We start from the raw sequence: 25,381 nt of genomic DNA on the forward strand, positions 1-25,381 counted from the left end.
GAATCCCCCCTGCTGTGCTATTGTGCCAGAACACTCTGTTCAGCGCTCTCAGCCATTGACTGTCGGTCGTGCCCCTTTGACAGAAGCCTGTCAGACTAGCTGCAGTACACACGGGTCGAATGTCGGCTGGTTTCTATCAAACCGGCTAATGCCGCCAGACATTCGGCCTATGTGCCCTAGGCTTTACTCTGTATGGGCAGCTTCTAAGTCAGAGCTGGATTGCCCCAACCAGCAGGAAGCATCAGCTTTGCTGGTTGCAGAGTTTTAGGTCTGACCTCAGTTATAAGGCAACCTCTGAATCTGATGAGGAAAGAGTTTCCTGTGTAGCTGTGGAGGAAGATTTTTTGTTTTTACTATAAAAGTTTGTGCAGAAAACGAGTGGACCTAACTGCATAAGCTTAATTATTTTGAGGTCTCTATAATTTGAGGTCTTCCTTTAATGCACAAGGAGATCACAAAAGATCAAACTCAAGAGGAAGTTTCAATGGGATAGAATATTAAATCTATAAAGCTACCCGAGATGAAGAATATCTTTTCATTTTCGAAGAAATTCAAATGGTATGGCAATCGTCCCAGGATTAATTTATGTAAGGGTTTACAATTAAAAATAAGCAAAACCGTCTCAATGGAAATGGCAAGATAGAGGCTAAATGGCACATTCTTCTATGCTAGTCAACAAATGCCGCGATTGTTTCAAGCAAAGAGAAGTGGATGAAGAACTTGCCTGTATCCACTGCACAGAAAACAATAGCAAAGAATAAACCTGAAGATTCTTCAGCCATTCCATCGTTGGCACAACTGCTTTTACTTTGTGTGAGCTTAAAAGCCAATTAATAACTGAAAAGGATAACATCATGACAAGTGTGTGCCACAACTTGTGTAACTTATCAGATGTACAAATGCTTCACAATGGCTAAAAACCTTCCAGTGTCTGAATTTAAAGTAAAGCAAAATAAAATATTTTGAATCCAAAAAAGGATACATTGGTCACAGGACTTTAAATGAGGCAAATCACTTTAAAACATGATTACAAATTTAGTGCATAATAGCAGATTTAATATTGACAATTTATAGCCACAAAAAATACCAATTAAAAAGAAAATTAAGTGAGCTGAAACATAATAGTTTACCATAATACACAATATAAATTCATGACAAGTCTTGATATTCCTATACATGATATTTTTTTCAGATGAAAATATAGTTGGGAAAATAATTATTTGATCCCCTGCAGATTTTGTAAATTTGCCCACTTACAAATGGTCTATAATTTTTTATCATAGGTATATTTTTAATGATAGAGACAGAATATCAACCAAAGATACAGAAAAAACACTTGATACAAATGTTATACATTGAGATGCAGTTCCATTAAAAACATGACTTAGTACTTGGAGAAACCCTTGTTGGCAAGCACAGAGGTAAGATGTGTCTTGTAGTTAGTGACCAGGTTTTCACACATCTTAGAAGGGATTTTGGTCCACTCTTTTTTTTTTTTTTTTTACAGATCTCTAAATCCTGGTTTCTTGGCTATCGCTTGGCAACTCGGGAGTTTCAGCTTCTTCCATAAATTTTCTATAGGATTAAGGTCTGGAGACTGGCTAGGCCACTCCATGACCTTAATGTGCTTCTTCTTGAACCACTCCTTTGTTGTCTTGGCGGTATGTTTTGGGTCATTGTCATGCTGGAAGACCCATTCATGACCCATCTTCAAGGTTCTCGTCCAAGATTTTACAATACATGGCCCCATCCATTGGCCCCTCAATACGGCAAAGTCAGCCTGTACCTTTAGCAGAGAAACTGCCCTAAAGCCTAATGATTCCACCTCCGTGCTTGACTGTAGGGATGGTGTTTTTAGGGTCATAGTCAGCATTTTTCTTCCTCCAAACACGGCGAGTCAAGTTAACGGCAAAGAGCTAAATTTTGGTCTCATCTGACCACAGCACTTTCTCCCGATTCTTCTCAAAATCATTTCGATGTTCATGGGCCTGACTGTACATGTGCCTTCTTGAGGAGGAGGACTCGCCTTTTTTTGGAGGAAGAAAAATGCTGACCATGACTCTAAAAACATAAAAACACAATCACTACAGTCAAGCACGGAGGTGGAAAAATTATGCTTTAGGGCTGTTTCTCTGCTAAAGGTACAGACCGACGAGGCCATGTATTGTGGAATCTTGAATGAGAACCTTCTTCACTCAGCCAGAACACTGTAGAGGGGTCATGGATGGGTCTTCCAGCATGATAATGGTCCAAAACATACCGCCAAAGCAACAAAGGAGTGGCTCAAGAAGAAACACATTAAGGTCATGGAGTGACCTAGCCAGTCTCCCGAACTTACTCCTATAGAAAATTCATGGAGGGAGCTGAAACTTTGAGTTGCCAAGCGACAGCCAAGAAACCTTAAGGATTTAGAGAAGATCTGTAAAGAAGAGTGGACCAAATTCCTCCTGAGATGTGTGCAAACCTGGTCACCAACTACAAGAAATGTCTTACCTCTGTGCTTGCCAACAAGGGTTTCTCCACCAAATACTAAGTCATGTTTTGCTTGGAAATCAAATACTTATTTTGCTCACTGTCGTGTTTTTTTTCTAGATTTTTGGTAATAGTCCGTCTCTATCATTTAAAGTACACCTGTGATAAAAATTTTAGACCCTTCATTTCTTTGTAAGTGGGCAAACTTGCAAAATCTTCAAGGGATCAAATAATTATTTTCCCCACTGTATTTGACTATTAGCAAATGGAAATACATGATTGCAAAATACAGAACGATCCACACATTTCTTGGCATCATATAACTACGCATTTCGTGGACCCCTGTCCACTTCCTTAGTAGTTGATACAAGAAAATGATAGGTCAGCTCAAAAAGAGGAGGTGGGGGGGTAGTCGGGCTGGCTAGCAGCCCTGTGAGTGGGGGTACCAGGGAATGTCTACCCTGGGTGACGACGTGACCCAAGCGGACCTCAAGGGCAAATGGGGGCGGACCAGGTTTCCATAGCAGAGTGAATCCATGGCTTATGTACATAAGTGATGGCACTTATAGCCAGCAGTGATAATTAAAGACCCATTATAGGGAAAGGGGTTCACAGTGTCCACCAGCAAGAAAAGACAAAAACCTAATATGTGTGGATTGTTATGTATTTTGCAATAATATATTTCCATTTGCTAATAATCATGTATTGCCATCTGAAAAAAATATCATGTATACAAATATAAAGATTTTTCATTAATTTATATTGTGTATTATGGTAACCTATTATGGATCAGCTCACTACATTTTCTTTTTAATTGGTATTTTATTGTGTCTATAAATTGTCAATATGAAATCTGCTATCATGCAATAAATTTGTTATCGTGTACTATTATGTTTTAAAGTGTTTTGCCTCATTTAAAGTCCTGTGACCAATGTATCCTTTTTTTGTATGTATATTTAGAGATGGAGGCTCATTCCTCATGGTGCTACAGACCACATCAATTTTTCTCTAAAATATTTTAAAGTTTTAGCTAGTGCCTTGTGCTGGACTAATGGCAGGGTTAAAGGGTTAATATTGTATGTTGTATTACAGAATACACAAAACATTTTTTTTAAACTGGTAAAAATTGCAACCTTTGTCATGTTTGTTTGCTGCTTTTGTCTATTTAGGAATATTTTACCTTGAGAAGGTCCATGTACACCAGGCTTAAAAAAAAAACGCAGGTTCCTTTGGCAGAAAAAAACATTCATATAGAGCGTTTTTGTACAAGAGTTTAGGAGAGTTTTGAATCTTTTAGGAGAGCTTAGGAGCATTCAGCGTTTTTTTTTTTTCCTGCCAGAAAACTGCTCTCAAAAACGTAAAATGGAAGGGTTTTTAATCCTGCCTCCAAACGTTGAGTTTAAAGTAGAACTATGGGCAAAACTTTTTTTTTTTTCCGTTTTGGATAGAGTAAGTTAACCCCCGTGAGATTTCTTTTTGCCATTCCCTGTCCCATAGCCAAACAAAAAGTGAGAGGAAATCCATAAAATTAAGGGAATTCCTTGCGGACCAATAAAACAAAAACATGTGTAGCGCTAAAAGTTCAATATAGGGACGCTAAAGTCCAACCAATAATGAAAAACATCTAAAAAAGGGAAGAAAGGTCCTCAATGTTTATAAGACTCATAGAAATTAATAGTCCATATAAATGTGGTGACTTCGTGTGAAAAACAATTCAAATGCGTGACATCCAAAGTGAAGACAGAAGAGGCACACCACCACCGAAAATGGGAAAGCTTACCAGATCTCATGGACCCTAGAGGGCATACGCCCAAAGGGGTCGAATCAGGCTTGGGTGGTGGGTGATAGTAGATATTCCGAAAATATGATGAGGATGAACGTCAAGAAGTAAACCGTGGACTCGTGTGTCCCTCAGGATGAAGTTGAGGAGTAGATAGTGATGATATAAAGCAAGAAGGAAAAAGGCCACATAGCGTAATTCCATAAAACAAGTATCAAAATTTATTTAAAATAAGAAATACACTCACATGTACGTCTTGTAAAATCAGCGCTGTACAGAAAATGGCGGCAGTGGGGTCCTACCCGATGCGTTTCGTCCTCTTAGACATCGCAAAACTCCTGTAGAAGCAGCGTTTTTTTTTTGTTTTGTTTTTTAAGCCAGTGTGCATGGACCCTCACTTATTGCCCCGCTTTCACTTACATAGGAAGTGATGAAAATCTCCCAAATGGGGGACAGTATCAACAAGAAGTTTCGTCTCAAGTTGTACTTTTACACCTTTTATGCACTTTTTATGTAATTAAGTCCTGCAGAATCGGACAACACTGAAAATTCTAGTTTGAAATCAGGCTAGTGTTAACATAAGCTTGATGACCAAGATTGATGATTGTGATCTGCACGTCCAGAACTTATAAAAAGCACTTGGAATAATATATGGTAATTCCCTGATATATCCCGTATTCACGCAGAAATAAGTATTTCAATTACTTCATGTAAATGTTCTTTCCCTTGGCTAATATTTACAGTTTACATATATTTAGAAATTAAGTGAACAGTTTATATAGTTACCGTATATACTCGAGTATAAGTCGAATTTTTCAGCACATTATTTTGTGCTGAAAGTACCCCCCTCGACTTATACTGGAGTCAAGCACTTTTCTGCAGCAAAAAAATTAATTTTCCGAACCGAATTTGGGGCCCTGTATCTCAGGGCCACTTGGTGCTAGGAACCCCAAATTTGGTGTGCAAACCCAGTGGAACTAGTACCACAACATATCCAAAGCATTTCCTAGCACTAAGTGGCCCCGAGATACGGGGCCCCAAATCCAGTTCGGAAAATGTCATTCTCTGCTGCAGAAAAGTGCTTGACATTTTCTGAACTGATTTTTGGGGCCCTGTATCTCAGGCCCACTTGGTACTAGAAACCCCAGCTTTGGAAATTTTATGGTGCTAGTTCCACTGGGTTTGCACACCAAATTTGGGGTTCCTAGCACTAAGTGGCTCTGAGATACGGGACCCCAAAATCGGTCAACTGTGTCCATCTGCAGCAATGTCATTTCGGGACCCTTTGGGTTCAGAGACCCCAAATTTTGGCTGCAGCTAGGGGGCATCTAGGAACCCTTAACTACCGAGTTTGAAGTTCAGGGGACCTATGGCTGCAAATGGGCACAGTGAGGCTGCAAACGGGCATTGTTGACCCTCTTTTCCACTTACAGTAGCTGCACATTTCTCACCCTCGTCTTATACTCAGGTCAATAAGTTTTTCCCATTTTTTTGTGGTAAATTAGGGCCTCGACTTATACTCGAGTATATACGGTAATATTTTTTTTATAGTTGATTAAAAACTCTACAAATTAAGTTGCAAAACCAAATAAAAAATAGATTTAAAACATTAATAAATACCATAATAAAAGGCATAGAAAACCACATATTAAGCTTTTTTGCATGCCTTTTGGTAGTCATGTGTTAGGTTTGAATTTCTGTAAACAGTAAAAATATATATGAACGTGGGATAGATAAGAGTTTAAAGCATAATTAGAATAGAAATGACTTACGGTATTCAATTAAGAGTATGTGTGTATGTATATATCTATAGATGTATAGATCTATATATAGATTTAGATATAGATATATAGAGAGATATATCTCTATATCTTTTTTATTAGTTATACAGTATTTTTTTTACCAATGTATATAAAATGGCATAAGTGTATTATAGCATAATAAAACTTTGATAGTGATAATTAAACTGCACTAACTCGGCTCTAAACATTTTCTATAAACTTTGATAGATGTAGATCAAAGTTCATCATCTCATTTGCTGCTGTAGAGACTTGAGTTGTATTATCAAAAGCAAATTTTAAAAAGAAGTGGAAGGGGAAACATGAATTGCCTGCTCACAGTGTAAAATTACTCATGGATAGATCTTAAAAATGGTTGATACATTGGATGACCTGCTATAAAAAAATTCAGCTTTTTTTCCCCTTTAAGAAGTAATTGCCCAGTATTATTTTTTTCATCAGTTTACTTATTATAATAAATTACATAGAATTCAAATCTACTAAATCATGATTTTTCATATGTGTCAGACATCCAAGCATTAAAGGAAAAGTTCACCTTTAGCAACATGTTACATTGTAGTTCCACCCGTGCTGCAACCGCTGCCCAATTCCCCACTCCCTGTGATAGCAGTACAGGGAGAAGTTCCCCATACTAGCTGCCACTTTTTGAAATCAGTGCCGCCGTGTGGAGCTCTGCCCACACACCCGTGCCATTCATTCACACAGCTTTGTGTGTGAATGAACTACAAGCCCTGACACCCTTTGCGGGTGTCAGCTTGTTCTCAATGAACTACCACAATGTGGTGGAGCGCTGTGGTAGTTCATTGATTCTTCCTGTCAGATTGTATCTACCTCCCCGTATGGGATGTATGGGCCCACAGATACACTGACAGATCTGAAAGAGACCTGCATGGCACCAGCTGGTGCAATGCTTTATAGGCTACAACAACAACAAAAAAATTGCAAATTTTCTTACCTGCAAAAAAAAGTGCATTTATTATTTTTTTTTTTCTAAAGAGTGAACTTATCCTTTAAATATCTTTACTGGTAGTGTTCTTCTAAAAGTATATTTGCTTCTTATTTCTGCGGTTTGTATTGTATTTGTTGAAAATGAACAGCATGGCTGAATAATAATTCTTAGGCTACTTTCACACTGGGCGGGCGCCAGCGGTAAAGCGGCGCTATGTTTAGCGCCACTTTACCGTCATTTTAGCAGCGCTATTTGGCCGCTAGCGGGAGGTTTTAACCCCCACTAGTGGCCAAAAACGCAGCTGCAGCGCTATTTTTAGCACTATAGCGCCTGCAAAGCGCCTCAGTGTGAAAGTAGCCTTAAACTGTCCTTTGACTTTTTTTCCCCCTTCAGCCAGCAGGGTAAACAAATAAAAACAATCAAATGGCTTCCTCCATCCACACAAACATGGTGGATGGTGGTGTTTTCCCCACTAGGGTATTGTATTCTGACCACAGGACTCTCCGCTGTCAGAATACACTGATCACATAAGTTTTCCAACATTCTTGTTTGACAGACGTCAATCTAACGATCGGCTTCTGTCAAACTGGAATGGCCCAACATGGATCAAAATTCAGCTGGTCCCTGCTGAACCGGCTGAACTGCTATCCATCTATGGCCAGCTTTATTCTAGAGCAAATTGGTATGTAAAAGGTAGAAATATGGCACTTAATTTCTCATTTGTTTGCTTTTATTAAGACTGCTAGAAATCAAAAGAAAACTATTCCCCCTTTCTGTCAGTTTGCTTGGCATAATATGAACTTTTAAAGAGGAACTGCAGTCTGCTCACATAATTCGTAATAAAAAAACATCTTTATCATTCTGAAGCTTCCCTCCAACCACTTTGCATATTATTTTATATATACTGGGATTCTGTACTTGCCAAATATGCTGCTGAAATCTCCCTCCACTGAGTTTGGCTGCATCCATTTTAACTGTGGGTAGCTGAAGCTGCTGCCTGTTGATTTCCTGGATTTACACAGACACACAGAGGCACACCTCCACCTCTGCAGCTCTCATTGGCCCTCTTATGACTCATCCTCCCTCCCTTCCTGGCAACTCTCACAAGAGTGAGAGAGAGCTGTGCATGAGGTCATAAGCCTAGGCTAATGACCAGACAAGAAACAGGAAGTGGGCTGTATAAGGTATTTACTGTCAGAAAAAAATGGTTTACAATCCAAAGTTAAAACAACAAGGGCAGAAGATTTAATAGATGGAAAGTTGAAAAAATGACTAAAGGTCCACTTCAAGATAGAAAGTTGTCAACTAGACCATCCAGTGCAGGCTGGCCTGTTTCATGTGACAGTGTTCTATCTTATTTAGTGTTTAAAGTGCAATTCCAGTGGGGCACAAACAGCAGAAGGGCTAGAACATCTGATAAGTTTTTATTACTTTCTGGCCCTTTATGACTCGGCAACAACCCCCCGTTATTTCTTGCACAGGCTTCAGAGCATCAGGACTTGAGGAAAAATAAAATAAAACAAAATGAAAAACCCAGTAAGAATTTTATCAAAAAAAAAAAAAAAAAAAAAGGCCGACCTGATTGTATACAAATTGAAAGTGTTTAGGATCGACCTCATATTATATGGTTTTGGTAAATCTATAGGAAAATTGTATAATGTATCGCCAGCCTAAGCTTCATGGAAAATGGTAGATATGAATCGGACTCATGGTTAACTTTTAGTGTTTTTATATAAATGATGAACTTGAACCACTAACACCTCAGTTTGCATGCATTGCTTTAAAAAAAAAGTAAATAGAAAATAGGAGTCCTATTTAATTACAAACTACAAAATAAGATCTGAGTTATCCACAGATTAACTAGCTCAACTCTACACACTAAGCCTACATATACAGAGCATAAACAACTACAAATACACCACAATAGTAATTCAAATGGACAAAAGTACTTTCATTAAAAATTTTTAAAAAGGTTATTTTGTGGTGCCCATTGGTTTAAATACTGTCTTTTCCTGAGCTTGATAATGCTTGGCATTCCTTAAATTGTTTTCTTCATTTTATGCCAATGACCAGTAAAAAAAATTGCTAGTTTTTCACTTGAAATAAGTTTAGATGTTTTTCAATTTGCCGGTTAAACCCATGGTTTTTACCTTTTGACACACTGTTTTGCTTCAGCTGAAATCTGCTATAAAAGAACTCTACTGTTAAAACCTGTAGAAGCTGTTAAATGCAAATATGACTGTAATCTTATTTTCTTTTATCTAGGCGATTACTCCTAAACCCCAGACACAGAACCAAACTGAAGTTGATAAATGCCATTCTGGTATGACAGTGACACCCACGCAGCTGTCACCGCCTATGTCTTCCGGGAAGGCTCGCAGCAAGAAAGACAAACAGGAGCTTGGCGACTTCTCAGGGTGTAAAAAATCCCCCATATCCAATATTGATCCACAGCTAAAGCAAGGCGAGGATCTGATACTTGAATCCCTTCTCTTATTTTCTATTACAGTAAAAATATCTCAGACCACACCGTATAAATTAATCAAAGTTTTTAACTTTCATTTGGAATTGTTTTTTGTGTGCTCATTGTACTTAGATTACTTAGCTTCTGACATTTGAGCAAAAGGTTAATTTTTTTAAATGGGGAAACTATAATGGATTTGGGTCAATTATTTTTTTATATATTATCCAATCTAAAGGAAGACCATGAGCGAAATCTATTACAGGCAGTCCCTGTAAGTTACGAACATTCACGTTACAAACCACTCGAATGGAGGGAGAAACAGGAAGTGAGAGGAAATCTACTCCTAGGAAGGGAAATTCACTCCTGTAAGAGTTATTATGGAAAAAGGTGTCTCCACTGAAGGTTTATCACCAATCCTTGTTTCCACAACAACCCAAAATGTTCAAAATCCAATTGTCACAGGGACAGAAAGTAAAGTGAATTCTTCTGAACAGGGGCACAGACATCAAAACAATTGTTACAGGGATGATAACCCTTCCCTGTGCTATCCAGAAAACTTAAAAAATCTTTTTTTTAGCTGGAGTTACACCTAAAAAATGTACCTGTTCTGACTTATACAAATTCAATACAAATGACATACAAATTCAACTTAAGAACAAACCTACAGACCCTATCTTGGCCGTAAATCAGGGACTGCCTGTATTGAAAAATGATTTATGCCAGGAATTCCTCCTTACATGACAATGAACTAAGCTGGCAGAATGACTGTTTCGGGCATCTCCATTCTTCCTCAACTCAAGTGTGGAAAAGTGGTGATGCCTGACTGAAACTGTTGTTCTGTTTGCAAAGATCACTGCATCCTGTAAGGAGAAGGTATGTGTGTGTGTATGTGTGTGAATATATATATATATATATATATATATATATATATATATATATATATACACACACACACAAGGTGTGTCCAGAAAGTGATGAGAATGATATTTTAAAAATAGTTTTATTGAAAAATTTTACAATTGAACATGGTCTCCTTCAGGACCCCTTTCACACTGAGGCAGTTTTCAGGCCTGAAAACCGCCTCCCATTCATTTGAATGAGTGCTTTCACTCTGGGGCGGTGCGCTTGCGGGGCGGTAGAAAAAGTCCTGCAAGCAGCATCTTTGGGGCGCTCCAAAAATGCCCCTGCCCATGAATGGGCAGTATTTCCAAAGCCCCCAAAAAGCGCTGCAAAACAGTTCTTTTTTTGCTTTTTTTTTTTAAAGGTCACGTGACCTTAAAAAAAGCGCCGCGAAAGCACTGCAAAAACGACGATTTAGCAGCTGTTTTAGCAGCGCTTTAGTGTGAAAGGGGTCTCAAAATTTGCACCTTGTGAGTGTACACAACACTCCCATCTTTTTTTTCTTTTTCTTCATAGCATCCCCGGAAGTCCTCAAGTGGGATGATGTTTAGAGCCTGAGTAGTGGCTCTTTTGACGTTATCCACACTACCAAGATGGTGTCCTTTCTCATGTTCAAATCCTGAGTCGTGATTTCATGAACAATTGACTTGGTAATTCGCATTTCCTCTGCAATCATTCTGATAGTGAGCCGTTGGTCACAGTTGAGAACAGACCTCACTGCATTCACGTTCTGTTCCATTTTTGACCAACAGCTCACTAGCAGAATGATTGAAGTCTGTGCAGTAATCCTGTCTGAGCCTTTTCCATTGTTCAGGAGCTACCTGTAATAAAGACCGCTCACTGCTTCTCTCTCCTTGTGCAGAGTGACTGGTCTTGGCTCTCCGCCCCCTCCTGTAGTGTCCTGCAGGCAGCCTGTAGTGGGTGGGCCTCGCAGGGTCCCTTCCACAGTTCTGATCTCTACACAGTGTTGGTGTCACTTCTACTTTTACAACTTAAAATATTGGTTTTTAAAAGCATTTGGTGCACGCAAAGTAGATTTATATCCTTTGTCGCTGCTAAAGAATATATTAAAATGAAACATTTTCAGCTTTAAATAAAGAAAAATGTACCCCAAACTATTATAGTTTCCTGACAGGTTTAGGGTATTGATTTGGAACTGGTGATTTCAGGATGCTCTTTTGAAGATTGCAGAAAAATAAAATCACCATTTTATGTTCATAATGTTAATTAGAGTATGGCAAATACCGTATCTATATCTATTTGGTAAATTTAACAAAACAAAAACAGTATTTTTAGTTGGGTAAAAATTTTTAAATAGTTCACCAAGTTTTTGTTTGCCTTTTTGATGTTCCAGAAAGCAAACAATTGCCACAGATTTATAGATTTTCTTGAAAGTTGATTATCATCCACCCCAATATATTGGTTGTTAAGCTTTAGACAAGTTTAGCAATGTTACATAAAATATTGTGAAACTGTCCAATTTTTCGTTATAAGTAAATGTATATAAACCAAGCGATACAGCTGAAAATAATATTTATAAATACTATGATAATATTGCTGGCCCAATAGGAATAAAATCAAAATGCTTACATATTGTGCAGGTTTGTTAAAAAATGTAACATTGGTATTAAGCCTAAACAGTTCCTAATGCAAAGACTAACCATTAATAGTACAGAAATTAACATTAATTAACATTTTCTTTATAGTGTATCCTTGTTTTCAGTTTTGGATAGGGTGGGGAAGAGTTTAAGTAGAAGTTCACCCTAACACTGAAATCTCTAAATCTACAGGCATCCACAATCTAAGACTAGTCTATCTAGCCCTGTAAAGAAGAAATCGCTATACATACCTTTTCTGTAGCTGATCCGCTCCAGTCATCAGCGAAGGAAGCTCTGTAGAGGAGACAGTCGATAACGGCTGGGAAATTAATGGGAAGTGACCTCACCCATAGAGTTACTGTGGGGCTTCTGTTGTCGGCTCCCTCCTCTGCACACTCCTACACAGCGAAGCCGCTGCTGACAGCTAAGCGTTGGACCCGGATCGGCTTCAGAAAAGGTATGTATAGCGATTTCTTCTTTACAGGGCTAGATAGGTTAGTCTTAGATTGTGGATGCCAGTAGATTTAGGGATTTTAGTATTGGAGTGAATGTCTAGTTTAAACCCCCTGCAAAGTTTTTATTTTGTAAATTCACCCTCTACTTAGTGTTTGTTGAATTAACACCAAGCAAGGCTCCCCACCTCTCAGTCGCTGTACTTACCTCCATGTATGATGAGTTGTCAGTGCCCAAGCACTGCGTGTAGTGATCTGGGGACTTGAAATCCCCATTCTCCCTCTTCTCTCTGCAGCCCTTTCGGGACAGATCAGAGCAATTCTGATTGGTCACCTCTGGCACAGAGCATCTCTCTGACCCATCCTGCAAGTGCTGCAGAGAGGAGGGGGAGGGGTCTCAAATCCCCAAATCAATACACTGGCTATGCGGGTACTGATGGCTCCTCGCACACAAAGGTAAGTACTAGTGTAATGGTAAGAGATACTGTACTACTTAACCCTTGTGTTTTTTTTTTTTTTTTTTTTAAATAACAAACATGTCATACTTTCCTTCACTGGGCAGTTCGTTTTGCACAGAGTGGCCCCAATCCTCCCCTTCTGGGGTCCCTCAGCAGCGCTAGTAGCTCCTCCGCGCATCGAGTGCCCCGTTGCAGACACCCGTGCAGGCGTGCTCCTGAGTTCTGCTTCTGTCTCCATTGACACAGAAAGCAGGACTCGGCCCCGGTGCCCGCATCATTGGATTTGATTGACAGCAGCGGGAGCCAATGGCTGTGCTGCTATCAATCTATCCAATCAAGACATGAGACACCAGCCAGAGCTTGTGTGCTCGTCCCCGTGGAGAAGAAAACCGGGTTCAGGTAAGTAAAACTGGGGGGCTGCAGCACTTAAGAAGTTTTTTTTTTTTTTTTACCTTAATGCATATAATGCATATAATGCATATAATGCATATAATGCAGGTGAAAAATCACAAGTAGAAATGAAGGTGAGACATTTTTAATTTTTTGATGTGGTAGAAAAAGGTCAGAACCTCTGTTCTGGTTTTCACTGTTTGTGTCCACTTTCGGATTTCTGGTAATTTCCAGTTCTGATAATTGGTTCCACTTTTGGAAGGAAAATGCCTCTAACAGGGACACTGCAATAAAACCCAAATATTTTAAAAGCATAATATTTAAGAAATATATCCTTTGGTCAGATTTTTATTGCTCTCTCTGCTTCATCTCGGGGAGATTATTTTTGATATCCTGTCTCTGTAAAATGGGACGCAGAGAGCAGTAGGAATCTGACAGAGATTACAGCCCTTCCACACTCTACCCAAAATTAACAGAAACTTGACTTATACTTTAAAGTGATTGTAAAGTCTTGTTTAAAAATAAATAAATAAATAACAAACATGTTATACTTACCTCCTCTGTGCAGATGGTTTTGCACACAGCAGCCCAAATCCTGCTTGTCTTGGGTCCCTCTTCGCTGCTCCTGGCCCCTCTTTCCTGATGAGTGCCCCCACAGCCAGCAGCTTTCTATGGTGGCACCCTAGCTGAGTCACAGCTCCCTGTGTACATTCAGACATGGAGCCCCGACCTAGTCCCGCCCCCTCTCTCCCCTGATTGTCTAACTGACTTTGATTGACAGCTGCAGGAGCCAATGGCGCTGCTGCTGTGTCTTAGCCAATCAGGAGGAGAGTCCCAGGCGGCTAAGACACTCGTGGACATCACTGGAAAGAGATGGGGCTCAGGTACTTAATTAGGGGGTGCTGGGGAGGCTGCTACACACAGAAGGTTTTTTTCTATTTTAGTGCATAGAATGCATTAAGATAAAAAGCCTTCTGCCTTTACAACTCCTATTAAAGGATAAGTTCACCTTTTGTAACATGTAAAACCCAAATTTGGGGTGTAACAGGTTATGAACGGACCAGCCCCCGCACCTCCCCGATCTGATCTGACAGCTGGCTCTTAGGGATCTTCGCCGTGGAGCGCCGTGTTAGTTCATTCTTTCTTCCTGTCAGATTGTATCTGGTTGCCCGTAATGGGATGTACGGGCACGCAGATACACTGGCAGATGTGCTGGAGACCTGCGTGTCACCCGGTGCTATGCTTTACAAGCTAAAAAAAAATGCCCAAAATGTGCATTATTTTCTTTTTTTCTAAAAAGTGAACATATCCTTTAAAATATTTTGTGCCTTCTGTAGGGTCTATTTATACATTGGATTATATTTATTAAATTATATAATTTTCAATCAAGATTCACTCATTTTTTTGATTGGATTCAATTGTAAAATAGTTTGAAAGTTGTAGCAGTTTTATTTAAAATAATATATAAAAAGTGTATTTTTTATTTCTTTTTTCTTGCGATCTTCTGTCTTGCTACTGCATTAAAATTTATTTTTATATTATTAGCTGCATTTGATAAGTAACATCTTTCTTTTCTGTTGTTGCTTTGGAATGCTTACATTTTGTGAATGCTAGTTTACTCACTAGGGGGGGGAAACTCTGGGAGAATCCAGGATGGAGAAAGATCTGGGGGTTTTAGTAGATCACAGACTCAGCAATGGCATGCAATGCCAAGCTGCGGCAAGCAAAGCTAGCAGACTGTTAGCATGCATAAAAAAGGGAGTTTACTCGAGCGATAAAACGATAATCCTATCACATTTTAAAAATCTGGTTCGGCCACATCTGGTAAATTCCGTCCAGTTCTGGTCACCAATCCTCAGAAGGGAGGTGTGCTGTCCTGGAGAGAGTCCAAAGAAGGGCAACAAAGTTAATAAGGGGGCTGGAGGACCTCAGTTACGAGGATCAACTACAAGCCCTAAACGTATTCTCTCTGGAGTAGAGCAGCTTGAGAGGGCATATGATGGCAATATACAATACAGTCTCAGGGAGTGTAGGAGGACAAGGGGCCACTCAATGGAACTGGAGGAGAGGCTGTTTTACCTTTTTAACCGCTTGCCGACCAGTGCATGACGATATAAGTCGGCACAGTGGCACAGCTCCGCAAATGGGAGTACAGGTACGTCCCCTTTAAGAAGCGGCATTGTGGACGCGTGCTCCGTGGCCGTGCCCGCGGCACACCGCGGACTCTATGTCTGCCGGTGTCCCGCGATCATGTCATGGAGTGGCAGAACGGGGAGATGTAAACAAGACATTTCCCCGTTCTGCCTAGTGACAAGACAGATCTACTGCTCCCTGTGATCGGGAGCAGTGATCGCTGTCATGTCCTAGGTAGCCCCCCCCCCCCCCCACAGTAAGCATCACACCCTAGGACACACTTAACCCCCTGATTGCCCCCTAGTGTTTAACCTCTTTCCTGTCAGTGTCATTTATACAGTAATCAGTGCATTTTTATAGCACTGATTGCGATTTTTTTTTTTTTAACCAAAAATATGTAAGGGAATACATATCGGCTTAAACTGAGGAAAAAATGTGTTTTTTTTTTTATATATTTTTGGGGGATATTTATTATAGCAAAAAGTAAAAAATATTGCTTTTTTAAAAAAAATTGTCGCTCTTTTCTTGTATATAGAGCAAAAAATAAAAACCGCAGAGGTGATCAAATACCTCCAAAAGAAAGCTCTATTTGTGGGAAAAAAAGGACTTCAATTTTGTTTGGGTGCAAGGTCGCATGATCACACAATTGTCAGTTAAAGCGACGCAGTGCCATATCGCAAAAAGTGCTCTGGTCAGGAAGGGGGTAAATTCTTCCAGGGCTGAAGTGGTTAAACTACGTAGGGGGTTTTTCACTGTTGGGGTGGTAAGGATGTGGAATTCATTTCCACTATCGGTGGGTGTCAGCAGGAAGTATTGATAGTTTGAAAAAAACTCTTGGACGTGTATCTTAGAGAGCACAGTGTACAGGGATACGGGAAATGATTATGAACACGCACACCTACACAGGTTGAACTGGATGGACTGGTGTCTTTATTCAACCTTGCCAACTATGTATTTTGTAAATGCACGCGCTTTATTTGCTGGCGTACGTTTTGCACAGCAGTGATTACAGAAACTCGCATTTAGGAACTTTTACGGCTAAATACTATATCGGATGCATCCGTAAAAAAAATTCCTGCACAATGTGATATCAAAAATGACCTTTGTCTTGAGTTGTAAAATGTTTTTGACTCCAATCGAGCATTACAGATTTTAATACATTCCCTTTTTTTTAGCTCTGCTCTATATAAAACAATTTCCATGTAGTAGTTCTAGCTTTAAATTTCTTGCTACCTGATAGGTTGTATAATTCCATGTCCTAATCATTGAAAGATTTCTCTTTTTAGGTACGCCACACAACACAAATCTTTCTAGGTCTTCTGGACGTAACAACCGCAGGAGATCACAGCGCTTAACCTCCGCGGCCCCCAGTGATTTTCCACGCCTGCCTTTCAAAGATGGAAAAGGCCTACCAGGCTACATTCAGGCTCCTCAAGACCTTTCAGTAGCCAAGGGTAATTAATCAAAATTTATTGAGTAAGGGGAAAACAGGGTACACATAATCCCTGTCTTCTCAGTTCGGTTTTTTAAACTGGAATTCCAGCCATAACCCTTTCTCATGCTTTTGTTTTCCATCAAATGCAGAAGATCTATAATTTTTGTCAGTATTTTATTCCTTCCAACCTGGTTTAGGGTTTTGTTTGCTTCAAGTGGGTTTTGCATTCCCATTCAAATCTATTGGAATGCAAAAAACTTGCTTGAAGCAGGTGAAATACAGGTTAGAAAAAGGTCAACTGCAGGTCAGCTGTACCTGTCAATACATTCTGAATGCTCTCAAAAGCATCTCAAAGTGATGGTTCACAGGCCATCAAGGCAAACCCTTAGGTTGCTAAATCTAAGTGCAGACTTTCTTCTGTTATCAGATTTTGACTGCAGGATTTCTGAAACCATAAAAAAAACACTTTCACCTAAGCCTTCCTTTCCAATCTGGCTCTATTGAGCCCTGATGATGGGGGCCGTTTGAAATGCCTAGAGGCACGTTAGCTGTTTTTACACGATAGCTGTGACAAGTAAACTTTGTCAAGTGTAGTCCCTCTTTTTCTGTAAACTTTGAAACGTGCCCCAAGAGCCTTGTCTGGGCCCCATCTTGTGAGTTGCATAAAAAAAAAAAAAAATCCATCATATTAGATTGGAATACTTAAAATAATAATAAATGCAAATTTTTTTGCAGGTAAAAAATGTTTATCTTTATTTTTTTGGAGCCTGTAAAGCATTGCACCAACGATCAGCAGATCACTGGTGCTATGCAGGTCGCCTGTAGATCTGTCAGAGTATATGTGTGCCTGTACATCCCGTATGGGCAAGCAGATACACTGACAGGAAGAATCCATGAGCTACCATGGCACTCCACCATGAACTACCATGGCGCTCATAGTAGTTCATTGAAAACTACAAGCTGGCAGCCACAAAGGATGTCGGGGCTTGCAGTTCACTCACACACAAAGCTGTGTGAATAAATGATGCGGCCGTGTGGGTGAAGCCCTACACGTCCGTGCTGATTTTAAAAAGTGACAGCTAGTACAGGAAACTTCTCCCTGTACTGCTGTCGCAGGTAGTGCGGGGATTGGCCAGCGGCTGCAGCAGGTGAACTTATCCTTTAACCACTTCAGCCCCGGAAGAATTTACCCCCTTCCTAACCAGAGCACTTTTTGCGATTCGGCATTGCGTCTCTTTAACTGACAATTGCGCTGTCGTGCAACGTGGCTCCCAAACAAAATTGACATCCTTTTTCCCCCACAAGTAGGTTTCTTTTGGTGGTATTTGATCACCTCTGCGGTTTTTATTTTTTGCGCTATAAACAAAAAAAAGCGACAATTTTTAAAAAATAACACATTATTTTTTACTTTTTGCTATAATAAATATCCCCAAAAAATATTTTAAAAAACATTTTTTTCCTCAGTTTAGGCCAATACGTATTCTTCTACATATTTTTGGTAAAAAAAAATCGCAATAAGCGTTTATTAATTGGTTTGCGCAAAAGTTATAGTGTTTACAAAATGGGATAGTTTTATGGCATTTTATTAATATATTTTTTTTTTACTAGTAATGGCGGCGATCAGCGATTTTTATCGTGACTGCGACATTAGGGCGGACACATCTGACATGTTTGACACATTTTTGGGACCATTGTCATTTATACAGTAGTCCGTGCTATATAAATGCACTGATTCCTGTGTAAATGACACTGTCAGTGAAGGGGTTAACCACTAGGTGGCAGTGTAGGGGTTAAGTATGTCCTGGGGAACGTTTCTAACTGTGGCGTGGCTACGTGTGACACGTCACTGATCTCTGCTCCCGATCACAGGGAGCAGAGATCAGTGACACTGTCACTAGGCAGAACAGGGAGATGCTTGTTTACATTAGCATCTTTCCGTTCTTCCTCTCCGTGAGGTGATCACGGGTATCCCCACGGCGAATAAGTCCGCGGGACCCGCGACCCGACTCACGGAGCTCCCGGGTGGCGCGCACACACAATGGCACGGCGGAAAATTTAAAGGGACGTACGGGTACGCCCATTTGCCCAGCCGTGCCATTCTGCCGATGTACATCGGAGTGCGCCGGTCAGGAACCTGTTAACCTAAACTGGACCATTTCATGTAATCAATAGGTTTTTATTCCTGTCTGTGTTGGTGAGAATTCTGCTAACGTTCTGTCCAGAGTCTACAATGGGAAAATCAGACCCCAACAATAATTACCTGTGACATGTGGTCTAACCCTTCCCTGTTGTATTCAAAACAGGCAAAAATGTTTTGACTGGAGTTCCAATTTAAATATAATTTAAAAGAGATTAAATCAAATTTTTCACTTGAACAGCAATTCCAGGAAACGGTTTCCTTCTTAAAATAAATGATTTTGGTTCTCTAATGCTCGTAAAATTTGCATTTTAATTTAATAAATTACAATTGAGTGGTCCAACATGTTTGCTTTTTAAACTCTTTCTCTTTTTTTTTTTTATTCCCAGAAAAAAGCAAAACTTTAATTTTTTTTTACTTACAATCAGTGTGCTATACATATCTAGAATTGCAGTCTCTGTACCACACTTGAGATATTACATACAGTAGATGATAAATGTCATTCATATGTTTCCACCGGACCTCATATTGTAATACTCTATCACATTCTTTTGTTTATATAGTACCCGATGTTGCCTTTGTGCCTCAGGAGAAGCTTGAACCTCTTGACCTAAGCTGTAATACGGATATAACTCCCGTAGGCCTAGAAACCACTTTCCACACTGAGCGCACCACTAAAGAAAAGGAACATTTACAATTGATAAACTATTCTTCCAAAGCACTAGCTGATGGTAGAATAGCTTCAACGTCATCAGGTAAAGTTCTTGAGTTTACAAACACGTGACTCAACTTGGTATGTATGCAAAATGATTCACACTCAACTGACTGCAAAATCCAAGACTTTCTCTTTGTCTCTCTGTTACGGTGATGGGTAGGTGTATTGGAGGTTTTTCTTTTGCTTCACTTTAAAATCTGTACTTTTTATTTTTTTTTACTTTTTTCAAATGCCTATCATACTGAATTAACCAGAAATTTTTTTCTAATTAATTCTATAAAAAGTAATAGAAACGTCAACCTTACACAAGCAATTTAGGTGAAGGGAGGTTGGCTCTGGAAAATGTTTTGGATGCATGAGCATGCTTATTTAGTGCACTTTACGAAGGGTGTTTCGAACTGCGGGAGCCCTGGACCTCTGTGCTCTGTGTTGAGCCTGTGTGTGTGTCTAGAACTCTAGCGTACTGTAAGCACAGGGCATTTTAACCCCCAGCTGCAACTCAATAGCACATAAAAAAATTGTAAAAAACACCCATGTCTATTACTGTTTATGCTAAACCTCTAATCAAAACCCACAACTAACCCTTAAATGTAACTCAGCCTCTATAGTGAAAAAAATATTGAATTGTTATATCTGAATGGGATTTGTGAACTGTAATGATAGTGTTCAGTGTACGATTTAAAAAAAAAAAAAATTTTTCACATGCCTTTATTGGTATTTTTCTCCACATTACATACAGACCAAGCCATCCTTCAAAAGTGACTGTTATAACACACCATATAACAGTCCTGGGGAGCGTACAAAAGTCATAATTTAGTCATATAGTTTAAAGATTTTTTTTTTACAAAAGAAAGAGTAACAGTTCATGATTTTCCAACAGAATGAATGACATTGTTACAGAAAGTGAAAAAAAATAGATCTACTGGCAGGATCAGCAGGTGATCAAACTATATTGGGGGAAACATATGCAGGTGCATCTCATAAAATTAGAATATCATCAAAAAGGTCATTTATTTCAGTAATTCAATCCAAAAAGTGAAACTCATATATTATATAGCTTCATTAAACAGAGTGATATATTTCAAGCATTTATTCCTTTTAATTTTTAATGATTATGGCTTATAGCTAGTGAAAAGCCAAAATTTAGTATCTCAGAAAACGTGAATATTACATAGGACCAATTTAAAAAAAAATAATTTTTAATACAGAAATATTGGCTTACTGAAAAGTATGCCCATGTACAGTATAGTATGCACTTAATAATTGGTCGGGGCTCCTTTTGAATGAATCACTGCATCAATGCGGTGTGGCATGGAGGCAATCAACCTGTGGGACTGCTGAGGTGTTATGGAAGCCCAGGTTGCTTTGATAGAGGCCTTCAGCTCATCTGCATTGTTGTGCCTGGTGTCTCGCATCTTCCCCTTGACAATACCCCATAGATTCTCTATGGGGTTTAGGTCAGACGAGTTTGCTGGCCAATTGAGCACAGTGATGCCATGAGCATTAAACCAGGTATTGGTACTTTTGGCAGTGTGGGCTGGTGCCAAGTCTGCTGAAAAATTAAATCGGCCTCTCCATGAAATCAGCCATGTCATCTGCTCATGTTGGTCTTCTGTGTTTTATCAAGTCCAAAGTCAGCGCAGCCCTCTACTAGGAAATTCTAGAGCACTTCATGCTTCCCTCTGCTGACCAGCTTTATGGAGATGCTGTTTTCATTTTCCAGCAGGACTTGGCACCTGCCCACACTGCCAAAACTACCAATATCTGGTTTAATGATCATGGTATCACTGTGCTTGATTGGACAGCAAATTCACCTGACCTAAACCCCATAGAGAATCTGGGGTATTGCCATGAGGAAGATGAGATATACCATACCCAACAATGCAGACGAGCTGAAGGCCGCTATCAAAGGAACCTGGGCTTCCATAACACCTCAGCAGTGCCACAGGCTGATCACCTCCATGCCATGCCGCATTGATGCAGTAATTTATGCAAAAGGAGCCCCGACCAAGTATTGAGTGCATACTGTACTGTGCATGGACATACTTTTCAGTAAGCCAACATTTCTGTATTAAAAAAAAACTTTTGTTTATTGGTCTTATGTAATCAAATTTTCTGAGATACTAAATTTTGTTTTTTCACTAGTTGTAAGCCATAATCGTCAAAGTTAAAAGAAAGAAATGCTTGAAATGTATCGCTCTGTGTGTAACGCATCTATTTAAAATATGAGTTTCACTTTTTTAATTGAATTAACTTTTTGATAAAATTCTAATTTTATGAGATGCAACTGTATATAATTTTTAATTTGCTTACAGTTACCCAAACTCCTAAATCAAACTGTTAACCTCGTTCTATCTCTTAACCCATACATAACCCTGAAGAAGACCTTAAGCCAAACTATACTGCCCTTCTCTCCAACCCATACATACCCCTGAAGAAGACCTTAAGCCAAACTATACTGCCCTTCTCTCCAGCACTGCGGTGTCCTGCCGCCTGCTGACATCTTCAGTTGGCCCACTTCCGGGTACCAATCTTCAACCATTTTCATTAGACGCGCTGAGATGATGTCACACCTGCTTATGAGCTATGACACCAGCTATTTAAAGGCTTAAAATGTTGGTTGAGACCTGACATAAGCACACTGACAACTTTGACCGCTATCACTGAGGCATGCCCTGAATGTTGCATACACTGTGTTTGTGCTAGTGGGTAGAACAGTGGTGTGTTTAGCTAAAGATTTAGTAACATTTATTAAATATTTATAACTTGAATTTTGGGAAACCAATAAATTGATGGGTTTAGTTCTTTTTTTAAAGTTGAATTTCAAGCTCACAAACTTTTATTCAAATACTTCAGTACCCCCAAAGACCAAAAATCCACCTTGTGTGCAACAAGTGATTTTGCAAATCTAAAATATACCTTGTAAAAGTGGCAGTGATAACATTCCAATACTGCACATAGTCTATACAGAGCTGTGTGATGGACCAAGCAGAACCACCCACCATAGGTGGTTTGCAAAAAGCTACAAGAGGGGCGGATACAAGACCTAGTCCCCCTGCACTAGAAAGTCATACCAGCAGTGACTGGTCTTTCTTTATGATGGGAAACACCTGCACAGGGGCAAAGTGCAGAATATGTTTCTTTATCGTACATCATGGGACACAGAGCACCATAGTAATAACTGTGTGGGTTATAGGCCACCTTTAGGTGAATGGATGCTGGTATAACAAAAAAGGAAACAGGAAGTGCCCCTCCCTATATAACCCCTCCCATACCGGGAGTACCTCAGTTTTTTCACCAGTGTCTAAGGTGTTGGTCACTGTTGATGAAATGCTAAGAGGGCTCCGCTAAGCTATGCCTGACGGGATCAAGGAGCTGTGCAAACGGATCCATCTAAAGTGCTTGAAAGCCAAAATGGATAGTACCCGGGCCGCGTGGAAGAAGAAACAAGGTTTTTGCCTGTAATGCTTCTCTTTGAGAGATGGACCCTGGGACCCGGAACCTTGGTCATGTTTATACAACCAAAGAGTTCTCCGGCAGGGTGCTGTACAGGTCCAAGGGAGTGGACCCGTGAAAGGGGATCCGGTCCTTGGCCCCCCGTGATGGGTGAAGGCTGGATCTGTTTGTGATAATTTCCAGCAGTCCTGCGGCGGGATCAGGTAAGTCCGAAAGATTACAAGGAATGTATATATATATATATATATATATATATATATATATATATATATATATATATGATTCATTTGGTCTTTCTAACATGAGTATGCGATGCCTTAAATGTGTTTACCACAAGAGGGTGTTAAAGCAACATTCCAGGCTTCCGCTGTTGTGCTCAGTGTCAGCAAAGGCTCCTACGGCAGCACCGCTATCTCCAGCTCTGTCAGCCATCAGAGGGATTTGGGGGAACCATCAATCATTTCAGGAGGTCAGGTTCCCTCCTGCTGAGACCCCCCAAATCACCCATTACCAGCCCCCCCCGCACAGAGCGCGGGAAAGGGGCTTTTAAAGGGGGGCGGAGTTTCAGAACACGGGGGGGCCGCCGGCGTGCACGTGGAGCGGAGTACACGTGAGACACGGCACAGGCGCAAGGCTCACTGGCTTTAAAAGTTTGCACTCTGGAAGTGTCTGGTTGGCTGACGGAGGGACACAGAGCACACAAGTGGCATGTAAGCTGTATGGGTGTATGGATGCAGGCATTTTCAAGGGGCACGTTTTACTCCGCACTGAGACTGAGCATTTATAGCAGCATGTTTTATAATTGCTAGACTAAAGATCGGCAGTAGATGCACTTTGTTTAGTACCTCTGCTTATTTGTGCTTAGGACTAAGTCTTCCCGCAGGAGCGGTAATTCATCAGGGGGAGTGCAAAGTCGCTGCGGTCAGAGCCTGAGGCTCCTAGTCGCATGCCTGCAGTTTCATCCTCCCCTGAAGGACCTGGAGCATCTGGCGAATCTGAGCCATCTTGTCTCACAGGCGCATGGTGGGTACCTCCAAAGTCCCAGCCTCTGCATACATCACTAAGGACGATTTCGCTTTGGCTCTGGCTAGTTTGGAAGGGAAAAAATAGCCGAGATGTTGGCGTCTTCCTCCCAGGAGGTGAGAAAACGCGGCAGATCCCCTTCTCCTGCTCTTGACCTTCCAGTATTGGAGCAACAATGGGCAGATGAAATTGGGGTATTTTTGAGAGAAGGAGATTCGGGTGACTCCTCTTCTGAGGATTCAGCGTCTGAAGAACCTTTCTCAACTTCGCAATCGTAGAAATTGCTAATTCAATCCCTTACGAACTTGGTTCGCTCTGGATATAAGTTTCCTCCTGCAGAGGTAGAGGATGTTTCCTTCCCCTTGGGTTTGCTAAAACCCCCATAGGGTTCTCATGCTTTCCCTATGCCAGTGTTTCTCAACTCCAGTCCTCAAGGCACACCAACAGGTCATGTTTTCAGGATTTCCCTCAGATGCAACGACTGTGGTCATTACTAAGGTGGTGAAACTGATCGAATCACCTGTGCAAAATAGTGGAAATCCTGAAAACATGACCTGTTGGTGCGCCTTGAGGACTGGAGTTGAGAAACACTGCCCTATGCACCCGTTACTGGAGCAACTGATTTATGCTGGTTGGGAACTCCCAGATAAGCAGTTTTCTCCTCCTAAAAGATTTTCATTCTTTACCCTATGGAGAAAAAGTTCTCAAAGAGATGGAAATTGCCAGCGGTAGATGCAGCGATCTCCTCTGTGAACAGGAGTTTAACTTGTCCAGTGGACAATGTACAAGTATTTAGTGATCCAGCTGATAAGAAGTTAGAATCTCTACTTAAGGCCTCATTTGCTGTAGCTGGTGTGATAATAAAATCTGCAGTGGCAGCAATAGCCATCTGTCAATCCCATCAGGATGAAATCAACCAGGTTATTAAAAGTTCCTGCTCAAACTGAAGAGGCCCAAATTTTAGCTGAGCTACCTAGGGCCCTATACTTTGCAGTGGACGCTATCAAGGATTCTATCCATCAGGCATCTCGCCTTGCGCTCATGTTGATACATATGCGCAGGATTCTGTGGCTAAAGAACTGGTCAACCGAGTTACCATGCAAGAAGCTCTTGGCTGGGTTTCCATTTCATAGAGAGAGGTTGTTTGGGGAAGATTTGGATAAGTATATCCAAAAGATTTCGGTGGTAAAAATACCCTTCTGCCAGTTAAGAAAAAGAAT

At 40.3% G+C, this 25,381-nt stretch overlaps 1 protein-coding gene and 1 long non-coding RNA gene across 2 annotated transcripts in view; one reads left to right on the top strand and one right to left on the bottom strand.

The window, feature by feature from the left end:
• PHF20L1 (PHD finger protein 20 like 1) overlaps positions 1 to 25,381 on the top strand; it is a 204,952-nt gene that overhangs the window by 124,525 nt on the left and 55,046 nt on the right. Inside the window, exons 9-11 of the mRNA XM_073632269.1 lie at positions 9,266 to 9,464; positions 16,682 to 16,849; positions 19,531 to 19,722. Of these exons, the coding sequence (XP_073488370.1) occupies positions 9,266 to 9,464; positions 16,682 to 16,849; positions 19,531 to 19,722 (559 nt within the window). The remainder of the gene's footprint in view (positions 1 to 9,265; positions 9,465 to 16,681; positions 16,850 to 19,530; positions 19,723 to 25,381) is intronic.
• Positions 1 to 25,381, bottom strand: part of LOC141145516 (uncharacterized) — a 57,865-nt gene that overhangs the window by 19,036 nt on the left and 13,448 nt on the right. The gene's annotated exons all lie outside the window — the stretch shown is intronic.

Source organism: Aquarana catesbeiana, linkage group LG05 (genome assembly GCF_042186555.1).
Source record: "Aquarana catesbeiana isolate 2022-GZ linkage group LG05, ASM4218655v1, whole genome shotgun sequence".
NCBI lineage: Eukaryota > Metazoa > Chordata > Amphibia > Anura > Ranidae > Aquarana > Aquarana catesbeiana.